This window comes from Xyrauchen texanus, unplaced genomic scaffold, assembly GCF_025860055.1.
Source record: "Xyrauchen texanus isolate HMW12.3.18 unplaced genomic scaffold, RBS_HiC_50CHRs HiC_scaffold_799, whole genome shotgun sequence".
NCBI lineage: Eukaryota > Metazoa > Chordata > Actinopteri > Cypriniformes > Catostomidae > Xyrauchen > Xyrauchen texanus.
In genome coordinates, this window is record NW_026266796.1 from 1 (window position 1) to 21,246 (window position 21,246).

General features: G+C 43.0%; 1 protein-coding gene across 1 annotated transcript; it reads right to left on the reverse strand.

Moving 5' to 3' along the window:
* Window positions 1–9,401: 9,401 nt before the first annotated feature.
* LOC127642780 (probable phosphatase phospho1) lies at window positions 9,402–18,743 on the reverse strand. The gene is made up of 2 exons (XM_052125267.1): window positions 18,619–18,743; window positions 9,402–10,302 (listed from the first exon to the last, which is right to left on the reverse strand). The coding sequence occupies exon 2, from the start codon at window positions 10,263–10,265 to the stop codon at window positions 9,492–9,494; it is 774 nt and encodes a 257-aa protein (XP_051981227.1). The 5' UTR covers window positions 10,266–10,302; window positions 18,619–18,743; the 3' UTR covers window positions 9,402–9,491.
* Between the last annotated feature and the right edge of the window lie 2,503 nt (window positions 18,744–21,246).

The following is a 21,246-nucleotide window of genomic DNA, read 5'->3' on the forward strand; positions in this document are numbered from 1 at the left end:
CATTAATTTCCATGAACCATTAATTTCCATGAACAGCAGTGGAGTAATGGCTTTTTCTTTTTAGATTGCAAGTTTAGGAAAAGTGAAAAGTCTTGTACAACTCTGTCGCGTATGAATGGGAATCATTAACTCATCGATTTTGAAGACAAAGAACCCCTGTCAGATCACTGAAATGGCGCCCGCTAGTCTGTGAAGTACAATGAACTATTGACAAACCTCCTTTAACATGTGACACTCCAAACCCGTGCTGTACCATGTGAGAAAGGCACGTGGAAAGTTGGCAACAGAGTGTGTGTGTGTGTTTTTCATTTGAAACCTAGAAATGTTTATTTGTAAGGGAATATGTTTTAATCCCCGTATGTTTGTGTTTCTGATGTTAGATAAAACTAGTAGGACTGTTGATTTGTGTAGTAAAACTCTGAGGCCTTATATTTAATAGCCTAAGAGTGTATATCCCCTTTTAAGTGTACCAAATACACGTTTCTTGGTATCAAATTAAACCTTACGATTTATCCTAGCTGAATATAAATATAAGATCACCTTTAAATTGCATTCTGCTATGTTTTTACCAGCTTTTGAGTTATTCAAGCCAAAGCCGGACCCGGTCAATAAAACATGCAAATGAGCCTTGACGGACAAAGGAATCATCTCGCGCCCCAAAATGGAGAGATCTCATTGGGTCAGCCCTCCCAAGGGAGGTGTGACCTCCCTACCGTTAAAAGTCAGGGCCGGCATTGGAATCGCTCTCTTACCTCTTCACCTTGGACTTCTTCTGGATCCCTTCAAGCCATCTTACACTTCTGCCCTCTTCCCCCGATCTTCTGCAACCCTCCGGAACACCCGTCAACTCTTCAACAGTTACCCTTTAAGACGCCTCGAACTTTCCGTGAACAATCCACGTTTTGAAAGCACCGACAGAAAAGCCCATCTCAAAGACGCCACGGGGACGCGACATCCACGCAGCCTTGCTCAGCCACACAAAGGTCCATTGTGCAAGTATTATTCCATTGAAATTCAAATGCATCACAGTGTGTAATTTCCGTGCTGGCTCCAAAGGGTTAATTGTTGAAATAAGTTTGCCATACCTCTAATAATTCTTTACTTTCCCTTACTGTGTTTACTCTGTTTATTTTATGTTTATTATATGTTAAATGTTTGTTTAAGTGTAGTGATATACCCTTGTTCTTTGTATTAAACCCAATTATACACTTAGTTGTCTGTGTTTGTTGGTCATAAAACAAAGCCTCTTTAATGTGCGATCTAAAGTTACTGAGCTGATATTATCAAAGTAAGTTAACGTGCTTTGATGAGTAAGCTTATAACTAAGAATAAACCTTCAAGAGAATTGATCAGGAGTATTTAGCAAAGCAGTTAAGCTGGATGAACTGACTGATTCGTGGTAGCCTCACGGGTCAATTCCATTAAGGTGTTATTAAAATTAATATAGCCTGTCTGCATATAATGTATATTCCTAATTAATTATAATTCGTTGTGTTTAATTATCTATATATATTTGAAGCAGACTCTTGGACAACATAAGCCCTTTTTGGGGCGTTTTTGTATGTATTGTTATCTGGTTCAAACCGTATGATTAATCATTGATTACGATCATTTAAAATTAATTGTACATTCCCCAAACCTGACCTGGATACCCTACAACTCAAAAAGGACTATCTGTTGTCTACATGTATTATTAACTGCCCTTTATCTTTTCAATAGCCATTAATCACAAACTAATAAAACAATTTCAATTAAAAGAAAAAGCATTAAAGAAAGAACTACTCTGATAACAAAACTATTAGACACAAGAAGTAGTTTGTAGACACAATAAGAAGGATCAAAGAAAAGAAGAAAGAAAATCTCATGATAAACCAAATCAGAGATCAATGAAAATGTTTTATTTAAAGCATGTATTCAAAGAATAATTGTAAATTTTTGTGCCATCTGTGTTTGGGTATGCACAAAGAACAACCTAACCTTTTGGAAAGATGTCTTGTCAGCTGTCTGATCAAAAACAAGGTACATAAAGGTACAATCCATTGAACAGGCTATATCTATTTTCATTAAGGTCAAATTAAAAATTGTGTCCACCCTGACTAAGGTCCATCATCAAAGATGATGAACACCAGAATGCACATAAAACCCATACTGAAGGCTTCCCCATATCTGATTTGCAGCAACCTTTGTCCCCTTGGCTCTCGAAAAGCTGTATACTCTCTAGGTTTATGGTCATAGGGCATCCTGTTGGATTTGCTGATAGTTTGTTGATGAGTGAAGGCTTCTAAAGTCTCCTGCTTCATTTGGGGCTGTTGTAACTCCCTGTGGACTGCTTGATATTCCTGTCTACTTCCACCGCTGACCTGAGAGATGTTCTCCTCATTGCTTTGCTGTGCATGCAGCTCCTCTTCCTGGGCAATGTTGGCCTGGTTCTGCTTGAACGCATCTTGGTGTTGCTGCTCAGCTCTGTGAACTCTATGAGAATTCTATGAGAAGAGGCCACTTCCAGAACCACTTCCAGAACCACTTCCTCCTGCTGCTAATGCAGGCTGTCCTGGGACACCGGGCAGTGGCCAAAGCTGATGTTAATCTTGGTCTGGTGTGATGTCTCGAGCACTGGAGTTCCAGCATTGTGCTCACAACCAGGTGAAGCATTTCCCAAATGTTGAGAACAAGGCAGAGCAGTGTCACACAGAACATGATCAGTAGGAAGACAGTCTTCTCTGTTAACGCTATGAGGACAAGGATAGTCTGAGCACTCATATCGAGATGGCATGACAAACCCATAGAGAGCATACTTACCCGCCAGGAAGCCAACTTCCATGAGACCATCTCTTTGTATTTGCATCCAACTGTTATGATGTGTCTTACCGCTCTCACTCATACCGGATACTCCATGCCGCTCGAGGGTCCCGTCACTTCCATTCTCTACTTCAGTGCTGTTCACTTCAGTGATCATCCCCTACTTCTTCAATCCCATGGTACTTCCGTTGGCTTCTAAGACATAATACCTTAGACACTCTGGAATAGAGCTCCCATCCTTCTTGTCCTCTTCCAACTGAGCAATTTTGTTTGCAGCATAAGCAAGATACATTAATGAGGGAGTGGCCACCACAATAATTTTACAGACCCAGAAGCAGGCGTAAGACAGTGGAGCATATATGTCGAAGCAGACGTTCTCACAGCCTAGTTGGTCGAAGTTGCAGATGCATTTGCTTTGTTCATCATAGATGGATTCACCACCCACCACAGTCAGTACAATGCAAAAGACAATGGAAATACCATGGGTTTAGGACATTGTGACGAAGGGTGTGGCTGGGCCCAATCAGCAGGAGAGAGATAAGAGGAGGAGTCAGGAGTGCCGGGAGAGAGATACACACACGCAGGTGAATGTGGGACTGTAGTGATGTGGCCAAGCAACGTCTGTGGAGAGTGTTGCCGGAGAGGAAGAGCGGTAAAATTGACACCTGTGGGAAATTATCTGTAATAGCTGTTTTGTATTAGAGTGAGAGCTGGAGAGGGATAAAAGGGCAATCCAGACCGCTGGAGCGGAGAGAATGAGAGACCTACATAGCTGTGTGTGTGACATTTGTTGCTGAAACGCAAAACCATTTGTGTTAAACTGAAAAGTATGTCAAAGAAAATTCTTACTTTGAACATTTACCCAGCCCTCGCTTCCTCCTTGAGAAGAAAACTGGTGATCTGTCACAGTGGTGTCGAAACCCAGGCATTTGGAGGAAGATGCACCATCATGGAGTCCTCGACCTTTGCTGATCTGATCAAGACCCTCACCAGAATCCACCAAACGCAACATCCTGCCAGCGGTGGTTGATGGCAACTGAGCGTGATGCCATGGCATTAGTCGACCTGGTGGAACTATAGCACTAACCGACTACTGAAAGGGATGGCAGAATGGGTCCAGTGCCACTGCCCGGTGTCACTGGATGAGGTGGTCCAGCTGGCTGAGGACCATATGGCAGCATATTTGGGGGCTGGCAAGCCCTCTTCTCTCTCCCTCTCTCTTCCCTCCTTCCCCAGATCTTGTTCCTATATCCGAGCATCCAGCGATATCCAGAAACATCGGCAGGGCATTTGATTCCTAGAGGGACCTTCGTTCAGTTTTGGGGATCAACACCGACCCTAATTTGGCATTCTTCTTATTGGAAAAGTAAGCTTACATAATTGCAAAGTGTGTAATTTTAGATAACTTGATTTTGCCTGCTAATGCTGATGAATTGCAAGCTACTTTGCTTCGTAACTTTCAAATAATTTCAACGAGATTCCCTTAATACTAAAAGACAGGTAAACTGATTCACAGCAACTGCCATAAACAAACGTTCTTCCCTTTAGACTAAAAGTCAGTGTGGCAGCAGGGGCATGGTTGAGCACCCGTCCGGAGAGTGAAAGCAGTAAGGGCACTTGCACCTGAGCTAAATTATGTATTAACACCTGTCTCTAATTCCAGTGAGCATGGGGAGAGCGCCATATAAACGGCCAAGCCACCGAGTGACCAGTGACTGGCGTGTCTTATTGAGAGTTTTATGTTATTGTGAAGCTCAAGACTCAGAGAAGTTTGTGTTGACAAAGTTTGTGTTATACTGATCTGATTAAACTGAGAAAAGCACAGAGAAGAGTGCACGCATAATGTTGAAAGCAGATAAATAAAGAGCCTTACTTGACTGCATCACTACTCTCCGTCTCCTCCCTTCCATCTCTGAGTTTGAATGTGTTACAGTCAGGTATACTGATTCACAGCAACTGACATAAACAATGTGAATCTGTAATTAATCAGCTAGGTAAACGACAATAACACATTAAATGAATGCTAGACAATGTTCATAATGCAAAAAACCCATTCATTAGTGTAACGTAATTTGGTTATACAGAATATATATACAATCTATTATTATAAAACAATTGTGCATCGATATCAAAATGACAGTTGTGATGGAATCACATCAATACTGAATTGTGTCAACATATTTATAATGTCCATCTATTTTATAAACAGCTACTGTCATCATCCACCAAATTTGTTAAAATTGATAAAACTGGCTAGTTAGCTAACGCTGACATAGGCTATTGTATAAAAGCAGACAAAGAAAAGTGATTACTTCAAACTAGAGTCTCACATAGTCAGACCTATATCCACACTTTGTTTAAGCCGTTCCAGCACTGGAGAGTCAAATATAATATACAGTCTCAAAATATGTAGTAAAACAGTCATAACTGTGTAATTTTAATTATGCTACCTCATCTGTCAGCATGATGGCCATGAATCACATTACGCCATTATTTTGGTCGATGCTCGCTCGCGTCCCTATGGAGTGTGTGCAAGAGCAACATGTAGCTAGCTGCAGTTCATTTAATGACCACAAGTGTCATTAATAACAAGGGTTTCTGAATCTTACACACTGCACCTTTAATAAAGTGTCTAACTGGAGCAAATTGTAGAAAACAGTCAAGGGTCAGTGCTGTTTGGGCACTTATTTATAAGGAAAAATTCAGTGTTGATTTATGATGTTTAAAATTGGACCAAATTTTAAAAAAGGATAAGTTAATAATTTGTCAATTATATAGCACATACTACAAGAAAAAAATCAACAACTTGCTTCAATACTGTGAAGAGGACATTATTAAACTACAGACACATGATTGATTGATTGATTTTAATCATGACAATTTATTTATTCATTCATTCAAACTGTTTTAGTAATTTTCTGCCCCTTTTGAGGAAAACAAATAAATAAAATATATATAAATATCATCATGCAGGAGGGAAGAATTTATCCTGAATGACAGAAAACTTTCAAGTGCAAGTCGTTTAAAAACGTGAACATTGTGAAATGAAATGCATAGTATGGATAGTATTCAATTATTATGCTAAATCAGTGCATGCATATTTAAATGATTAAGACTTTATTATTTTGCAATTTAAGCTTTCAATGTCTTGGTACTTATAGCAAAACTTATTGCCTCTAAGTTTTGTGAGAAAACACAATGCAAATTCTCTCATTTGAGAGTTGATAATTACTATAATGGCATGGCTGTATATGTAGATTCAAGATGGTAATGCCAATATACTTTTTTATAAGAATGTGTGCATCATGCTTATCCTGATGAAATCACTGTAACAGCTAAGGCAAATAATATTGTTTGCCTGAATTCCTGATATAGCTTTGGCCCTATAATTCTGAAGACATAACAAAGAATATATAGAACAATGGCCCAGCTTTTTTTTTTTTACCAGAAATCAAATACAATAGAGACAAAACATCAGCAAGTACAGAATTAGTGTTTACAGAGGCAGTATAAGCAGACTTGTAGTCAAATAAATGGGAGACTTTGTGACAGGAAGTTGGGGTAGGACATATCGAAGGGCTTTTTTTAACGTAGTTAATTGTATTTAGTTTGTGTCACACTCTTGCTAGTCATTGTTAGGTGGTATTAGGGGAAGGAACAAAAAATTAAAAAAAATTATAAATATTTGTATACAGTACACCCCTGTGCAGGAGATTACATCATTAATATTATTGGTCAATTTTCTTGGAAGAGAAAGATATATTTCAAATGTGTATATTTGCTGCATTTTTAAACTTTTGGGAGTACACACAACAGACATGGACTAAAATAGATTACTACAATTTTCATTTCATGTTTTTTTTTTTTTTTACACTATTTACATTTTGCACACTTGTGACTTGACTTGAGAGCTTCACATTAATAAATGTTTTACAGGCTTTTGTGTACTTTGGTTAACACTGACATTGAGGTTGTTTGGTCAGTGGATTTTTTAAATTATGATGTATACACTACATTCTTATGAGTCTTTACAGTGTTGCTGCACTAGTCACTGGCCAGCCCAGACTACATGATACTGACACATATTTCATCACAAATTGCATCTGTGTATTGTTTCATCTTAGATATATGTTTTGTGATTGCTCATTGTCATAATGGCTATAGTGATGTCTTCCAGTATCCATACCATCTCATTAAAAATCCTTAATGCATGATATCCATAACACAGAAGAGAAATCATAAAAAAAAAAAAAAAGAAAAGTTCCTATCATTAAAAGATTTATAAAAAATTTGCATAATACTGTAGCACATGTGATCAAATGTGTTCAGGTGAATCTCAGAAAAGCTGTGTATTTACAGATTCTACATAAAAACAATGAAGACCTATTTTCAGAGAAATTTGCATTGTGACAAGTGCAAAATACTGTATTTATTACCATACTGCGACAAAATCTCATTCTCCTTACTAAAAGCGGAAAAACAAAGATATATTATTTAAATACCATTATTTATGTCATGATATCATTTGCTGTTCTGCCTTCTAATTATTTATATTTTAATAAATATTAATTGAGTCTGAATAATTTTCATGAGAGATCTCATAATGATTTCATAATGAGAGTCATCACTGAATGATAACAAGAATTACAAACAAACTCAAAAGTGAAACATCCAGACATATTACTACATTAATAATTTTTTTAAATTCTTTTTTTGCATTACAGTAATGATAAATGGGGGTCAATATTTGTCATAAAATTATCTCACAATGCAAAAAAAGTGTAATGTTCCTAAAAATAGACTTAATTTCCTTAAATATCAAATATAATTTCTGTTTTCCTTTTGATTTTGAAATATGACCCTGACATTTTGTTGGTCATATTCATTCAAAATTCTCTTTTCTTTCACAGAAATGAAACAATTCTTCAACTGACACTTCACTAACACTGCCTGCATTTCTCCAGTTTCTTAAAATGGCCTGGAATACATAGACAATAAACTACTGTCAACTTAGGCCTATATCAGCCAGGCAGCAAAGGACACTGCACCATCCTACGCAGCTGCAGTCAATTTTGGATAGACTTCAAAGACTCCTAATCATTATCCTTACAATTTAATCATCATTATTATTACCATTTCAAACATTGCCTTACTATCATATTGGAAAATGATATCACTTAATCTATTCAATGAACACATGACTATCATTATACATAGTATAGAGTATACGGTATATACAATAAATATAGTATATGCTAATTTATTGTAAAGCCAGAGGAGGATAGGCTCCCCTAGCCGAGGAGTCTGGTTCTTCTCAAGGTTTTTCTCTCTCCACTAACTACCATCTTTTGGAGATTTGTCCTTGCCACTGTCATCTTTAGCTTACTCACTGGGGTCTTAAAGACATTAAGACATGATTTTCATGTTTGAGGTGGAAAGGTATATGGCTTAGAGACAGTATGTAGAAGGATTGTTCGTTAATTGTCACTAGTAGAAAGTGCTTGTGTGCTCCTTACAGACAGATTATGGTCACTATATGAGAACAACACCATAAAATCATCCACATCATGTGATTACCTGATTTGGTATTTGTACATTACTGGGAAGAGCAGGGCAAGTTGTCAAATGGGCTACGTCTCATTAACTATAATGTTTTGAGTCAAGTCAAAAAATGCTTGTTTTCTCTAGCAGTGGTTTGTATGTTGGTTGCATAAACAATTTCAAATCCCTCTAAAATTAGCATGATTTTTTTGTGTGTATGAATTCTGTCCTTCTTAATTGACAATATAATCATATTTTTGTAATAGCTGTTAGGTCAACATGAGAACATTATAAAACCACACCAGTATACATTAAGATAAGTCAACTAAGGTGGATTTTAACTGAAAGGTTGAAGGTGTTCTCAGGGCATAAATGTTAGGTTAAGGCAAGTTGTTGTTGATGTTGGAAATGTTATAAATGATTAATTACACTTTATTAATTACAGTTTTTGTTAGTGTGACAATGGTAGTGAAATCTATGTATGTTAACTTTCAATTTTTTTGCTGTTTCATGGGATGATTTGAGTTTTATGATTGTTTTACTGTTTAAATTTGGCTAAAAAGTCTATAATAGGCTGTTTAATGGCAGAACTTTTCCCATTTAGTGTGACAATACGCTATCATGACACTGTGCTATAGGCAGTGTTGGGTGTAATTCATTACTGAGTAATTCATTACTGTAATAAAATTACTTTCTCATTGAAAAAGGTAAAGGGTAGTAAAGTAATTTACTTTGATTTATTTGAAAGAATTAAAAGAACAATTTCATGTCTATCTTTGTATTTCTCATCTAGTCGAGGTTGATAAGGGTTTTAGAAAGTAATTAGTAATTTGTAATTACTTTTCAGACAGAATAATTAGTACAGTAATCTAATTACATAGTAGTTAGAAATTAATTCCTTTTTAAAGTAACTTCCCCAACACTGGCTATAGGGAATACCTGTGTTAAATGAACTGTATATTTTTACTGGACACTAAGTGTGAAAATGTTCAACACAGAAACTGACTTTAAAAATTGAAAATATTCACTGGAGTAAAAAGTGTGACAACTAGCCCTGCTCTCTCATGAGAACTTGCACTCTTTTACCCAATCAACAACTTGTTTTATTATTTATTTCATTCTCTCTTCCATGAATATGTTTCTGTTTTCACTCATCTTTCTTCAACTGCTTTCTTGAGGAAGTCAACAACATATTCTCCACTCGTCCAGGGCACGACAGCTGGCTTTAACATCCCAGGTTGTTCTTTTTTCATTTTCTGGATGATGCTGTGCATTGGGAAGTTTCTCCTCGGGAAAACCATGTCCCTCTCACCCAGAGCCAGAGTCGGGCAGATATCATTGGCCCCGTCTCCAATGTAGAACACACGCTGGAAGGGCCGGCCCCTCTGTCTCACCCTTCGTGCCAGGTAATCTCGCAGGATCACCTGTTTGCACATGTTGTTTGGGCACTGCAGGCACCTGTGAGAGTGGTGGGGCTGCAGCACCAGGCGCCCATCCTTATCGAAACTGGCAGGGTTGGTGAATATTTCCGAAAATAGCTGATGTACACCAGCCTTCTGAAGCCACGTCTCAATGAAGTACATATTGGCATCAGAAATAACAGCACACTCAAAGTCCTGCATATGCGAAAGCAAGAATGTGAAGAGCGCCGTTATGCCTGGTGTAGCAGGAATGACTTCTATGGCAGAGCGTATTGCATCCTCACACACGCCCTGCTCAGCCATGTATGCCAAGACACGCTGCATGTTCTCATTGTAATGACCAGGGCAAAAAGATTCCTTTAGGTGGTCTGGAATGGTTCCACCTGGAGCAGCATGGATCACTGCATCATCACTACTAAAATTAATAATGGTCTCATCAAAGTCAAACAGCATGAGGAAGCGTCGACCAAGGTAGGGAGGACAGGAGGAGACAGGAGCAGCCATATTCACAGAGCTGAAGGGTCAGGTTGTTTGCCTTTATCTAGTGTGAGGAATAGAACAAGAATATGAAAGTATATATTTGACTATTCTGGGATTTTCTGTTCGAGTTAATATTAAAGTGTGAATGAGGAATTTTTCTTTGGGGTTTTAAGGTTATGTATTTTCCATGTTAACTTATTTATGTAACTTGCTGTGTCTTATGCCACTATTAGCTTCAACCTTCATTATGTGAGAATATGTCTAGTGTTCGAGGATGTGTTGTGCATTGACTAACATAAGTATAATATGAAGGTTCACATTATTCAGCTCTTTCGTTAACTGTTACAAACATTGATTACATCATTATGATTATACAGCATGGGGTTATGGATGTACTGTGTCTGCCATCGTGAACTTCTAATTTTGTCTGACTCAGTTATGTTATAAAATGACAGTTAATGACTGCTGACATGTCAAAGACATTCAAGGCAAAATTTCAGAACTTTAGGCTAAACCTTCTGTGAAAATTATTTAGCAAAAATAAGTTTTACAATTATCCCTGCTATCTCCTATGTATTTGAGAATGCCTTATTATCTGGTTTTAGTCCCCTTTTGGATTCATGACAGCATGCACTCGAAGCTTGCACGGACAAAATTCACAAATTTTGCACAAAGGTTACAAACTGTATTATTTGATTAGTGACCTAGAAATAGAGCATAATAAATAAATAAAAATATTTTTCTGTTTTCACTATTTCTGTGTATTTTTCAAGTTTGTGTCTCAGACTTTTAGAAAACATTATGCATGTATTTGTAAATCGAGGTTTTCCTTTTTCTAATGTCTTTTTTTTTCTTCCAAAGTATGCATTACTAGAGTGTTTTCAGTGGAGCAAAACTGTGTTTGGATGAGAGGTGTAAACAAAGCAAAATTAACATGTTTTCAATCCATAACATTTTAGTGTGGATGTGACCTCAGTCAAGAGTTAGCCTTTCCCGGGACAAGAGGAGATTTAAAAAAAAAAAATGTTAAGTTGGGCCAAGTTGTGGCATAGTCGGACATAAACCACAACAATGCCACGTGCTTAGTTTTATAAATTTCATTTATTAATATTAGCCGATTCTGATTCAGATTAGAAATGTATGTTACCGTGCCTTTCCAGTTTGGCTGATTAATTAAAATAGTTTTTTTTTTTTTCATTTCATAACTGGATTACTGATTAATTGTTGCTGAAAACAACTTGTAAATACATTTTAAATATAGATATGTTGTGGATAATGTCTTTTTCCCCTTTAGATTGTTTTCCATATAGCAAACAAAGGTATTCTCAAATTAGTGTTAAAAAACCCCAGCAGGTTCCCATTGTGACAACGTTACCTATGAAGTGTGACAACATGTTACCTATGAAGTGTGACAACATGTTGACTAGCAGCTAGACTGCTAGTCAACATGAATTAAAATAATTTATTTTTTCTGGGCAAAAACGTATCGGTTACCTAACGTAACCTCGGTTCTCTCTAGATGAGGGAACGAGTATTGCGTAAGCTAGCTTACGCTACGGAAAGATTCATCTTTTCTGAGATATTGAAGCCAAAAATTATCCTTAATTTTTGTATCCATTGTCAGCGCAGTCGCGGCAGCTGCAGACCTTGAGCGGGCTAGCTAGCGAGCTCATAGGTTGCTCTGCGGCAACTGCTGCAGCCTATAGACGAGCTTGGGCGAACTCGCATCCAATGAGAAGCGTCCGGCGCTCACTGCATCAAAGCCCGCCAAAAGGGCGTGACTAGAGTGCATATAAGCGTAGTTAGTAGGCTGGAACCCTGGTTTTCATTGACTGAAGCGAAAAGTCAGCTGGTGGCGCGAGCACGGCCGGCTACGCAATACTGGTTCCCTCATCTAGAGAGACCGAGGTTACGTTAGGTAACCGATACGTTCTCTTCACGAGAGGTTCTCTCGTATTGCGTAAGCTAACTACGCTACGAGGAACCCATTGTCAGCGCCGTCGCGCCAAGCATCCACTGTATAAGCCCCAGGGAATTAAGGGGGACCGGGGAGCCCTTATGAGTGGGGAAATAATATTTGGCCGGCAAGAATGCGGGTCATTGATTGTGTAATACATAAGCACATAGTAGGGCCGGGAGCGACAGAGCGGCGGTGCCGGTCTGTGTGGAATGTGTCCCATCAGTGCAGCTCACCAGGGGAGCTGTAGCGTGATAAACCGCTAGTAGTTTTGCCTGCAGAGCGGGCACTTCCATATTGTAAAATCTGACAAAGGTGGAGGGAAGTCCATCCGCTGCCACACATATGTCGTGAATGGAAATTCAGCTGGACCATGCCCACGAGGATGCCATGCCTCTAGTGGAGTGAGCCCTAATGCCCAGCGGGCATGGCAGGTCTTTGGCGCGTATGCAGCAGCAATAGCGTCCACTATCCATCTAGATAGTGTCTGTTTCGAGGCGCGAGACCTTTGGTGCGCCCTCGAGCGAAAGCAAAGCTGCTCGGGCGTCTGAAAGCAGCGGGCGTGCAGTATACAATCTCAGTGCTCTGACCGGGCAAAGGAGATTGGCGTCGCGTTCGCTATCCGGTGCTGGCAGCGCCGATAGGAAATGACCTGTGCTCTGAAAGGAGTACCGATCACCTTGGGAACATAGCCGTGTCTAGGCTTTAAAATGACCTTGGAGTCACTTGGTCCAAACTCAAGACACGCAGCGCTGACAGACAGCGCGTGAAGGTCTCCCACGCGTTTGACTGATGACAGGGCAGTCAGAAAAGCGGTTTTGAGTGAAAGGTATTTCAAATCCACGGATTGAAGTGGTTCGAAAGGGGGCTTTCATAGTTTCGAGAACTATAGAAAGATCCCAGATAGGAACCGATGGGAGCTGGGGGTTCATCCTTCTAGCTCCCTGAGGAAGCGGATGACCAGCTCGTTTTTACCCCATGACTGGCCGTGCAGGGGTTCAGCGAACGCCGCAGCGGCCGCCACATACACTTTGGCGTGGATGGGGATCTGCCCTCATCCAGCAGCTCTTATAGAAATACTGAGCAGCGGCGACACCCCACATGTCCGTGGGTCCAGGTCTCTGTCGGTGCACCATTTTGAGAACACAGACCATTTTGGCGCATAGAGTCTTCTCGTGGAAGGGGCTCTAGCATGTATGATGGTGTTTATTACTCCTTCTGGCAGAGCGGCGGGTAGTCGTTGATCACCCACGCATGCAGCCCAGCGCTCTGGGTGGGGATGCCAGATTGTGCCGTGAGCTTGAGAGAGGAGATCTGCTCTCACTGGGATGGGCCCGCGGCTGTCAGTGACAGCTGCGTAAGCTCGGGAACCATGTCTGATTCTCCCAGCGGGGCTATGAGGAGCACCGGTGGCGCGTTTCCCTGATCCTCTGCATTACCTGTGGCAATAGCGAGGCGGGAGGGAAGAGCGTAAAGCGGGCGTCTGGGCCAGTCCTGGGCCAGCGGCGTCCTCGCTTTCGAGAAAAATACTGGGCAGTGAGAGTTCTCTTTGGGCGCAAAGAGGTCTATCTCTGCTCTGCCGAATAGGTGCCATAGCGTCTGGACTGTTTGGCGTGCAGGGACCATTCCCTGGGGAATATTGTCTCTGGACAGTCTGTCGGGCCGTCGTTCAGGTGGCCTGGCACGTCGCGTCGCCCTCAGCGGCGCAGGTGGCACTGGGACCAACTCAGTATGCGTTTTGTCAGATGGAAGAGGTTCCTGGATCTGACACCGCCCTGGCGGTTTAGGTAGGATACCACAGATCTGTTGTCGAGCGGACCAGGGCGTGGTGACCCTGAATGACGGGAGAAGCGCGCTGGCGTACTCGACCGCTATCATTTCCAGACAATTTATGTGAAGGAGCTTTTCCTGAACTGACCATAGGCGAAAACCGGAGAGCCCTCGCGGACCGCGCCCCAACCCGTGTTGGGCGGCGTCTGTCGAGATGACTTTCGGCGAGATACAGCTCCCATTGTCACTCCCGCTGATACCATTCGGCCACTGTCCAGGGCTGCAGAGCTGATATGCAGGTCTGAGTCACCTTGATGGGCTGGCGGCCTGTGGCCCAAGCCCGGCGAGGCGCTGGTGTTTAGCCAATGCTGAAGCGAGCGATGTGCAGTAAACCCAGCTGAAGTACTGCTGCGGCTGAGGCCATGTAACCTAGCACTCTCTGGAATTTCTTCAGAGGCGTGAGGCTGTTCATCTGAAAAGATCGCGGCTAGTCAGCTGAACACGGCGTCTGGCGCTGTGTAGATAAGCGAGCCGTCATTGCCACGGAGTCTAGTTCTATTCCCAGGAAGGAAATGGTCTGACTGGGCTGTAGTGAGCTCTTGGTCCAATTGACTGCAAGACCCAAACTGTTCAGATGGCTGAGGAGAACTGCTCTGTGAGACAGAAGCTCCATATGTGACTGAGCCATAATCAGCCAGTCGTCCAAATAGTTCAGAATTCGCAAACCCTGACTCCGCAGGGAGTGCGGCGCCGCATCCATGCACGCCGTGAAAGTACGAGGTGCTAAGGACAGGCGAGCGGAGGACGGTGTATTGATAAACCTGGCCGTCGAGGCGAATCTCAAGAATGGCCTGTGGCGGGGATTTATCTGAATCTGAAAGTATGCATCTTTCAGATCGAGAGAAATAAACCAGTCCCCTGGCGCACATGCGCGAGGAGTTTCCTGATTGTAAGCATTTTGAGCGGTCTTTTGCAAGCACCTTGTTCAAAACCCTGAGATCTAATATGGGTCTGAGGCCGCCGTCTTTCTTGGGAACAAGAAAATAACGGCTGTAAAGCCCGACTTCAGCTCAGAGAGGGTGGCACTTTTCTATGGCCCTTTTGCACAGAAGGCTTGCTATTTCTGAGCGAAGCATGCATGCTGCTTCCGTGTTCACAGTGGTTTCGAGCAGCTCTGAAGCGAGGGCGGCGATCGAACTGTAGCAAATAGCCCTGTTGTATTGTGCTTAACACCCACTTGGATATCCCTGGAATAGCTTCCCACGCTTTGAAGCGTAGCGCTAGAGGGTGAATGGCCAATTCAGCTCTGATTGCCGCACACAGAGCTGAACAAAATGTGTGGCGCGTTTAGTGTGTTCATGCATGATTGCTGCGCAGACAGCATGAACAGGCTGTTTTGTGAGTGACTTCCGATTGGAATGAATGGGGAAAGAGTCACATCTGTTACGTGATCGCTAAGCATAGTCATGAGCACGGGACTTACACACAGAGGAATGGTTGCTGGCCGTGTAACAGAGCGGGCAGAGAATGAGCTAGCGCTACGCATTTGCGAGCGCATTTATTGACTCTAGCGCTCGGCGGTTCGTAACCGCTTTATGTGAGCGTGCTCTGGTGGGGACCACGAGACATGCAGTGCTTGTGTGCAGAAGTGAACACTGGATTGTGGGCACATTTTCTACACATAGGGCTGGTCGGTGTGACAGAGCGGGCAGAGAATGGAGCGCACGCGCATTTGTGAGCGCCTTCATTGACTCTGGCCTTCGGCGGTTCAGTAACAGCTTTATGAGAGCGTGCTCTGATAGGGGCACGGGATGTGTTATGCTTGTGTGTAGGGCGAACACTGGGTTGTGGGCACTTTTTCTACACATAAGACATGTTTGCTCTTTACAAGATTTATTTGGGTCGCCGTGAAAGCGGCGTTTGAGTCTGAGCAAGCGGGCAGTGTCACCCGGCTTGTTGGCTGCTAAATTCACCACTGTAGTAGCCTGAGAGAAGGGGACTGACAGGGGGTAAAGCTTTGACAGTGGTCCGGCCGCGGCGGGACTGAGCCGTCGTTTGTTCAACACAGTTAGGAAGACTTGGCTGCTCGGGTTTCAGCGTTACCTTAGATCGAGGCCAGCGGGAGGCGGTCTCGCGGCGGCTGTCTGAGCCGCGATCGAGGCGGCAGCCCTGTCGACGCTGAGAAGTCTGAGATTGTTGAACTGGAGCTGTGAAGAGGCTCGTGCAGGAGGCTGATCACGTGGCGGCCTGCAGAGGAGCTAGCGGCCGGCGGCAGGAAGAGGTTCATGGCTTGGGTGGCTTTCTGGACTTCTGAGAAGCGGTCAACAATGCCACTCACCGCGGAGCCGAAGAGACCGGTTGGAGAAGCGGTGCGTTGAGGAACGTGGAGCGCTCTGCTTCTCCCATGTCGGCTAGTGTTAGCCATAAGTGTCTCTCGGTCACAGTCAGCGAGGCCATGCACTTCCCTAGAGCTTGGGCTGCAGCTTTGGTAGCTGAAGGCGAGGTCTGTCGGCTCAGTAGATCAGTAACAGCCTCTGGGTGCCTGCCTTTCTCATCCCACTCGAAGAAGGTCTGCTTGTAGGATCTGTAAAGCGGCCATTGAGTGCAGAGCAGATGCGGCTGGCGGCGGCGGAATAGGCGCGGCCAACATAGGCGAAGTCGCTCTGCAGGCCTTAGACGGGAGCACAGGCTTGGAACGCCATCTCGCGGAGGCGGACAAAGGTGTGCTGCTACCGAGTCCTCGACCGGGGGATGGAGGAGTAGCCTCTCTCAGTGGCGCCCGTCCACCGGCGAGAGAGGTGGAGGCGTGTGAAGCGGGTCCTGGCTGAAAGCGGGCGTTCCACGACTTTGCAAGCTCCGTATGTAATTCCGGCAGGAAGGGGCGGCCGGGCACGTGGTGTAGAGCGGCGATGGCTTTGAAGAAAGCAGCCGTCGAGTCTGTTGGGTGCCTGCTCAGGGGCGGTGACCACTCGAGCCCGAGGCGGTCGACGGCCTGTGTGGAGGCGTGTTAACTCCCTTCGACTCGGCGCGGGTCCTGCTGGATTCCTGGGCTGAGGAGGAGGCTTGGGAGCCTGTCCACTCCTCGCTGTCGAAGCCATGATGGAACAGCAGCCCTTATCCTCCGGCTCGTCATCCGAGATGGCAGCAGTCGCGGCGCTTGGCGGCAACTCTGGCGTCGAGCGGGGAGGGTGGCGATGCTCGAGGAGAGGCTCGGCGAGGCAGTCGCTTCAACCACAGTTTCGGCAGCCTTTGTGAGCGGCGCTTCTTCCTCGCGTGACTGAGGGTAAGGCGCTGGCGGTTTCTGCTTTGACGGCTCGAGTCGAGCCGCAGGGGTCGACATCGGTAGCTCCTCGCAGAAATCGCATCCGCCCTCAGTGAGGGCGAGCTCTGCGTGCCCCAGTCCCAGGCAGAGAGCGCCAGATGATGTGGCGGTCTCCTGTGCTGAGAAGGGCGACATGAGGCGCAAGTGGAGCGAGGCATCTTGAAAAAGACGGCTCGTACTCTTTTGTGAATAGTTCTTGAGAACTAGCTTGCTTAATAAAAGGATACGTCGTCGGATGGCGTAGCTTCGCAGGATGGCTGAAGGTGGCTGAGGCGGCCGGCTTCTTCTAGCGCTGTCCACGCTTGCTAGATGCCCCTCAAGCGGCGAGCGGCTTCCAGGTCAGCGATCGCGGAGAGCTTCAGCTGAAGAGATGAAAATCAGGGTTCCAGCCTACTGAACTACGCTTATATGCACTCTAGTCACGCCCTTTTGGCGGGCTTTGATGCAGTGAGCGCGGACGCCTCTCATTGGATCGCGAAGTTCAGCCCAAGCTCGTCTATAGGCTGCAGCAGTTGCCGCAGAGCAACCTATGAGCTCGCTAGCTAGCCCGCTCAAGGTCTGCAGCTGCCGCACTGCGTTGACAATGGATACAAAAATTAAGGATAATTTTTTGGCTTCAATATCTCAGAAAAGATGAATCTTTCCCGTAGCGTAAGCTAGCTTACGCAATACGAGAGAACCTCTCGTAAGAGAACGGCGAAAATGTTCAATATTGGTATTTATTTAAGACGTTACCAAAATTAAGATGCGAATGTGTGTATCGTTATAAGAAAATATACACTGGAGTAAACAACTAGCCCGGCCATATTGCCTACTGTAATACATTTTCAAACTATATTTGTTATTTTTTTTAAATACATATTTCAAATATGGTATTTTTATATATTTTATTTACATGTGGTGTTCAGTACGCCAGGCATATGTGATATTTACAAGGCATAGCATTTTGTGTACTCTGAATATTTCATTAAAGGCGTTGAAACGCGTTGTGGTAGGCTACACGTCACACGATTTGACCTTCCGTGTCATATGGCGTTAAATTCCTATTTTGGGGCTTTATTCAATAAATATGATGCCGTAACTGTAGTCCATCAACAAGGTTGGTTGTATCGCATACTTACTGGTTTCCTGCTGACAAAATATAGATCTCATACAGATAAACAAGAGCGTCTCTTATGGAATTATTTATACGCGAGTGCAAGAAATAAAAGCCACGATAATGATGGCTATCTCTTAATTTCTCGGATCTGTTTCATGTTGTTCATTGTCCGACATGCCAATACCACACTCGGATGACATAAAATGAATTTAAAAATGACAGAACTCACATAATAGTCGAACAATATCGGTGTGCATTTATACGAAGCTCGCTGAAATTTCTGTGCCGGCTTTATTCATGCTCACAATCCCTTCAACCGCATCTCACCCGAGCTCGATATCAACTCGATTCCATGCGACAAAGCGATGACGTCAAGGGAGCGTTTCAGTGACGCGTCTGAATATGAGCTGAATGGAATCTGAGTCATTCAAGGAAAGGAGTATGTGAAGGTAAAATAGTGCCTAAATGATTTGCATGTACAGAGTAAGATTTGCAGAGCCGGCTCCAGGCTGCGCTCAGCAGGGGGCATTTATTTTCAATGGGTGGGCACTAGGTATGGGGACTTTTTTTCGGATATCAGATATCCTATATTTATTATTGCTACTGCCTTTTCTGTTAGCTATTACCATGAAGTGATGCAACCCATACAATTAACACATAAACCATTACACATTATTGCAAGACGTGCAACTCTTAAGAAATTTGATTAAATAAGGGTTAAATAGGCTTATAAAAAAAATTGCAAGACCGACTCTGACCACAGCTTTATTATAGCTAACGAACATACACATAGTGTCATACACACTGACAGGACAGTAGTTCTCCACGGCGGGAGTGACATTTCAGGACAACGGACAGCGTAAAAAAACTGAACTAAATAGGCCTACTAAACTATTAGTCTCATCACAACAACATAACGTGACAACACAATATATTGAACTTTGACAGTACATAATGCCAGTTAGATAAATACACTAACAACCGGTCAGCATGAAACTTTAAATTTAACTTACAGTTAGAAAAGCTGAAGACGCCACTTGTGAGCTGATTGGAACTTCCTGAGAACAGCGTCCTTCCATGTACCACAACACTTTTTTGTCAAGTCCTTCTCGAATGCAAGTTGAACTAGTCTGGCCTTTCTTGTGTGAAGCATGCTGCTTCTGTGTTCTGAAAACACATTTTTGAGCGTGGAGAACAAATTTTTGCAGGTCGCGGTAGAAGCACCAAATACCAAAGCCAGTTGGAGTGCCGTCAACACAGTGGGCATCGCCTTAAGCGTTTTGTAATGTTTGGACAACAGTCTCTGGACTGTCCATTTCTCCTCTGAGTCGTCTTCCATTTGGGACTGGAGAAATCGACGTGCGACGCAGAACTCCGACTCCACTATCTCCACTCCTACTAAATCCATAATGTGTGCTAGCTTGGGAAGCTACGATGTTAGCGGCCACGCCGGCCACGGAGTCACAAATGTTAGCCGAGCTGTCGTTGTCTTGCTGTATGGGGTCAGCAGAATCGTTAATCGGCGTGGAACTTGAAGGAGAAACTGTGGTTTTGAACCATTTCCTAATGTCCATTTTTGGAGAGTTTTGAATGCAGCGCGCCAACTGAAAATCATTTCATTCATGTATTAACGATTTAACGTGCGTGATTGGGGGGGCGGCAGGGGGGGTTCCTCACAGCGCCACACTGGTTTTATGTTGGCTTTATTATATTTTCAGATAATGAGCAGTTTGTAGACATATATTTTTATTATTTCTCACTGAAATGTGAATTAAATTTAACTGATATTTTTTTGTAAATTATATCATAATTCAATTGGGGGGGGCATAAAAGACATTTGGGGGGGGCATTGCCCCCTAATGCCCCCCCATACCGCCGGCGCTGCTACTGTCGCTGTGTTGTCCGACTGGACCAACACATGCTTGCCATCAATGGCAGTAGCCTCCTGTAGGGTGCTATCAGAACTATCAGAAATTACTAATAATTAATAATTATCAAATATTAATTATTAATTCAATTAAATAATACAATTTAATTAATCAAATTCTATCCTCGGGGCACCATTCTTTGACAAGAGAAAAAGGATAGTAAGTGACTGATCAAGTCTCATACAAATCTACCCTGAAGGTTGAGTATTTTGATTAATAATCAAAATAATCAAAAAGGGAAGAAACTAGTCAAATTATTGCTGTACGAATCCAACAGTAATCTGGTTACAGTTGGCTTCTAACAACAACAATTTAACAATACTGAAGTAATAGGGGAGTTCTTGACATGGCAGAGGCTGGCTTCAACACAATATTCAAACAACTAGGAGTACTTCCAGTATTATAATATAACAAGATTTATTATAATCAAACAGCACTGAACACCGCCAATACTATATGAATATAACCCAAAAACATGACATGGAAATCCTAACTAAATAGTGCAGCTATATGCTAGTGTATGTATGTGTGTGGGTGTATTGTCTAGATTCGGTAACAAAAAAACAAAATGGTGGATTAAACTTCGACAGAACTAGTTTCAAAATGGAGGGTCGGTTTCAACATTGAGAACTAGGTTCAAAATGGCAAACCGAATTCAAAATGGAAACTAGTTTCAAAATAAAGGATTAGATCGTAAAGGGCAGAGCCAACGGTTATTTGAATGTGGAGGGAAAGAAAGATGGCTGGATCAGATCCAGGTGATGGAGCTAATACCACGTGGGGGTGGAAATGAGCAGGCACACAGAAGAACTGACGAAACAGGTGGTATAATTTGAAAACACCAGCCTGAGTCGGACATAAACCAGCGGTGCTGCTCACTCCGTGAATTTCAGTGTGTGTGTGAGAGAGAATGAACAAACTGGGGTGCA

What these genes read in the sequence shown, in the direction of transcription:
- LOC127642780 (XM_052125267.1), bottom strand. Translation starts at nt 10,265, where the DNA reads ATGGCTGCTCCTGTCTCCTCCTGTCCTCCCTACCTTGGTCGACGCTTC.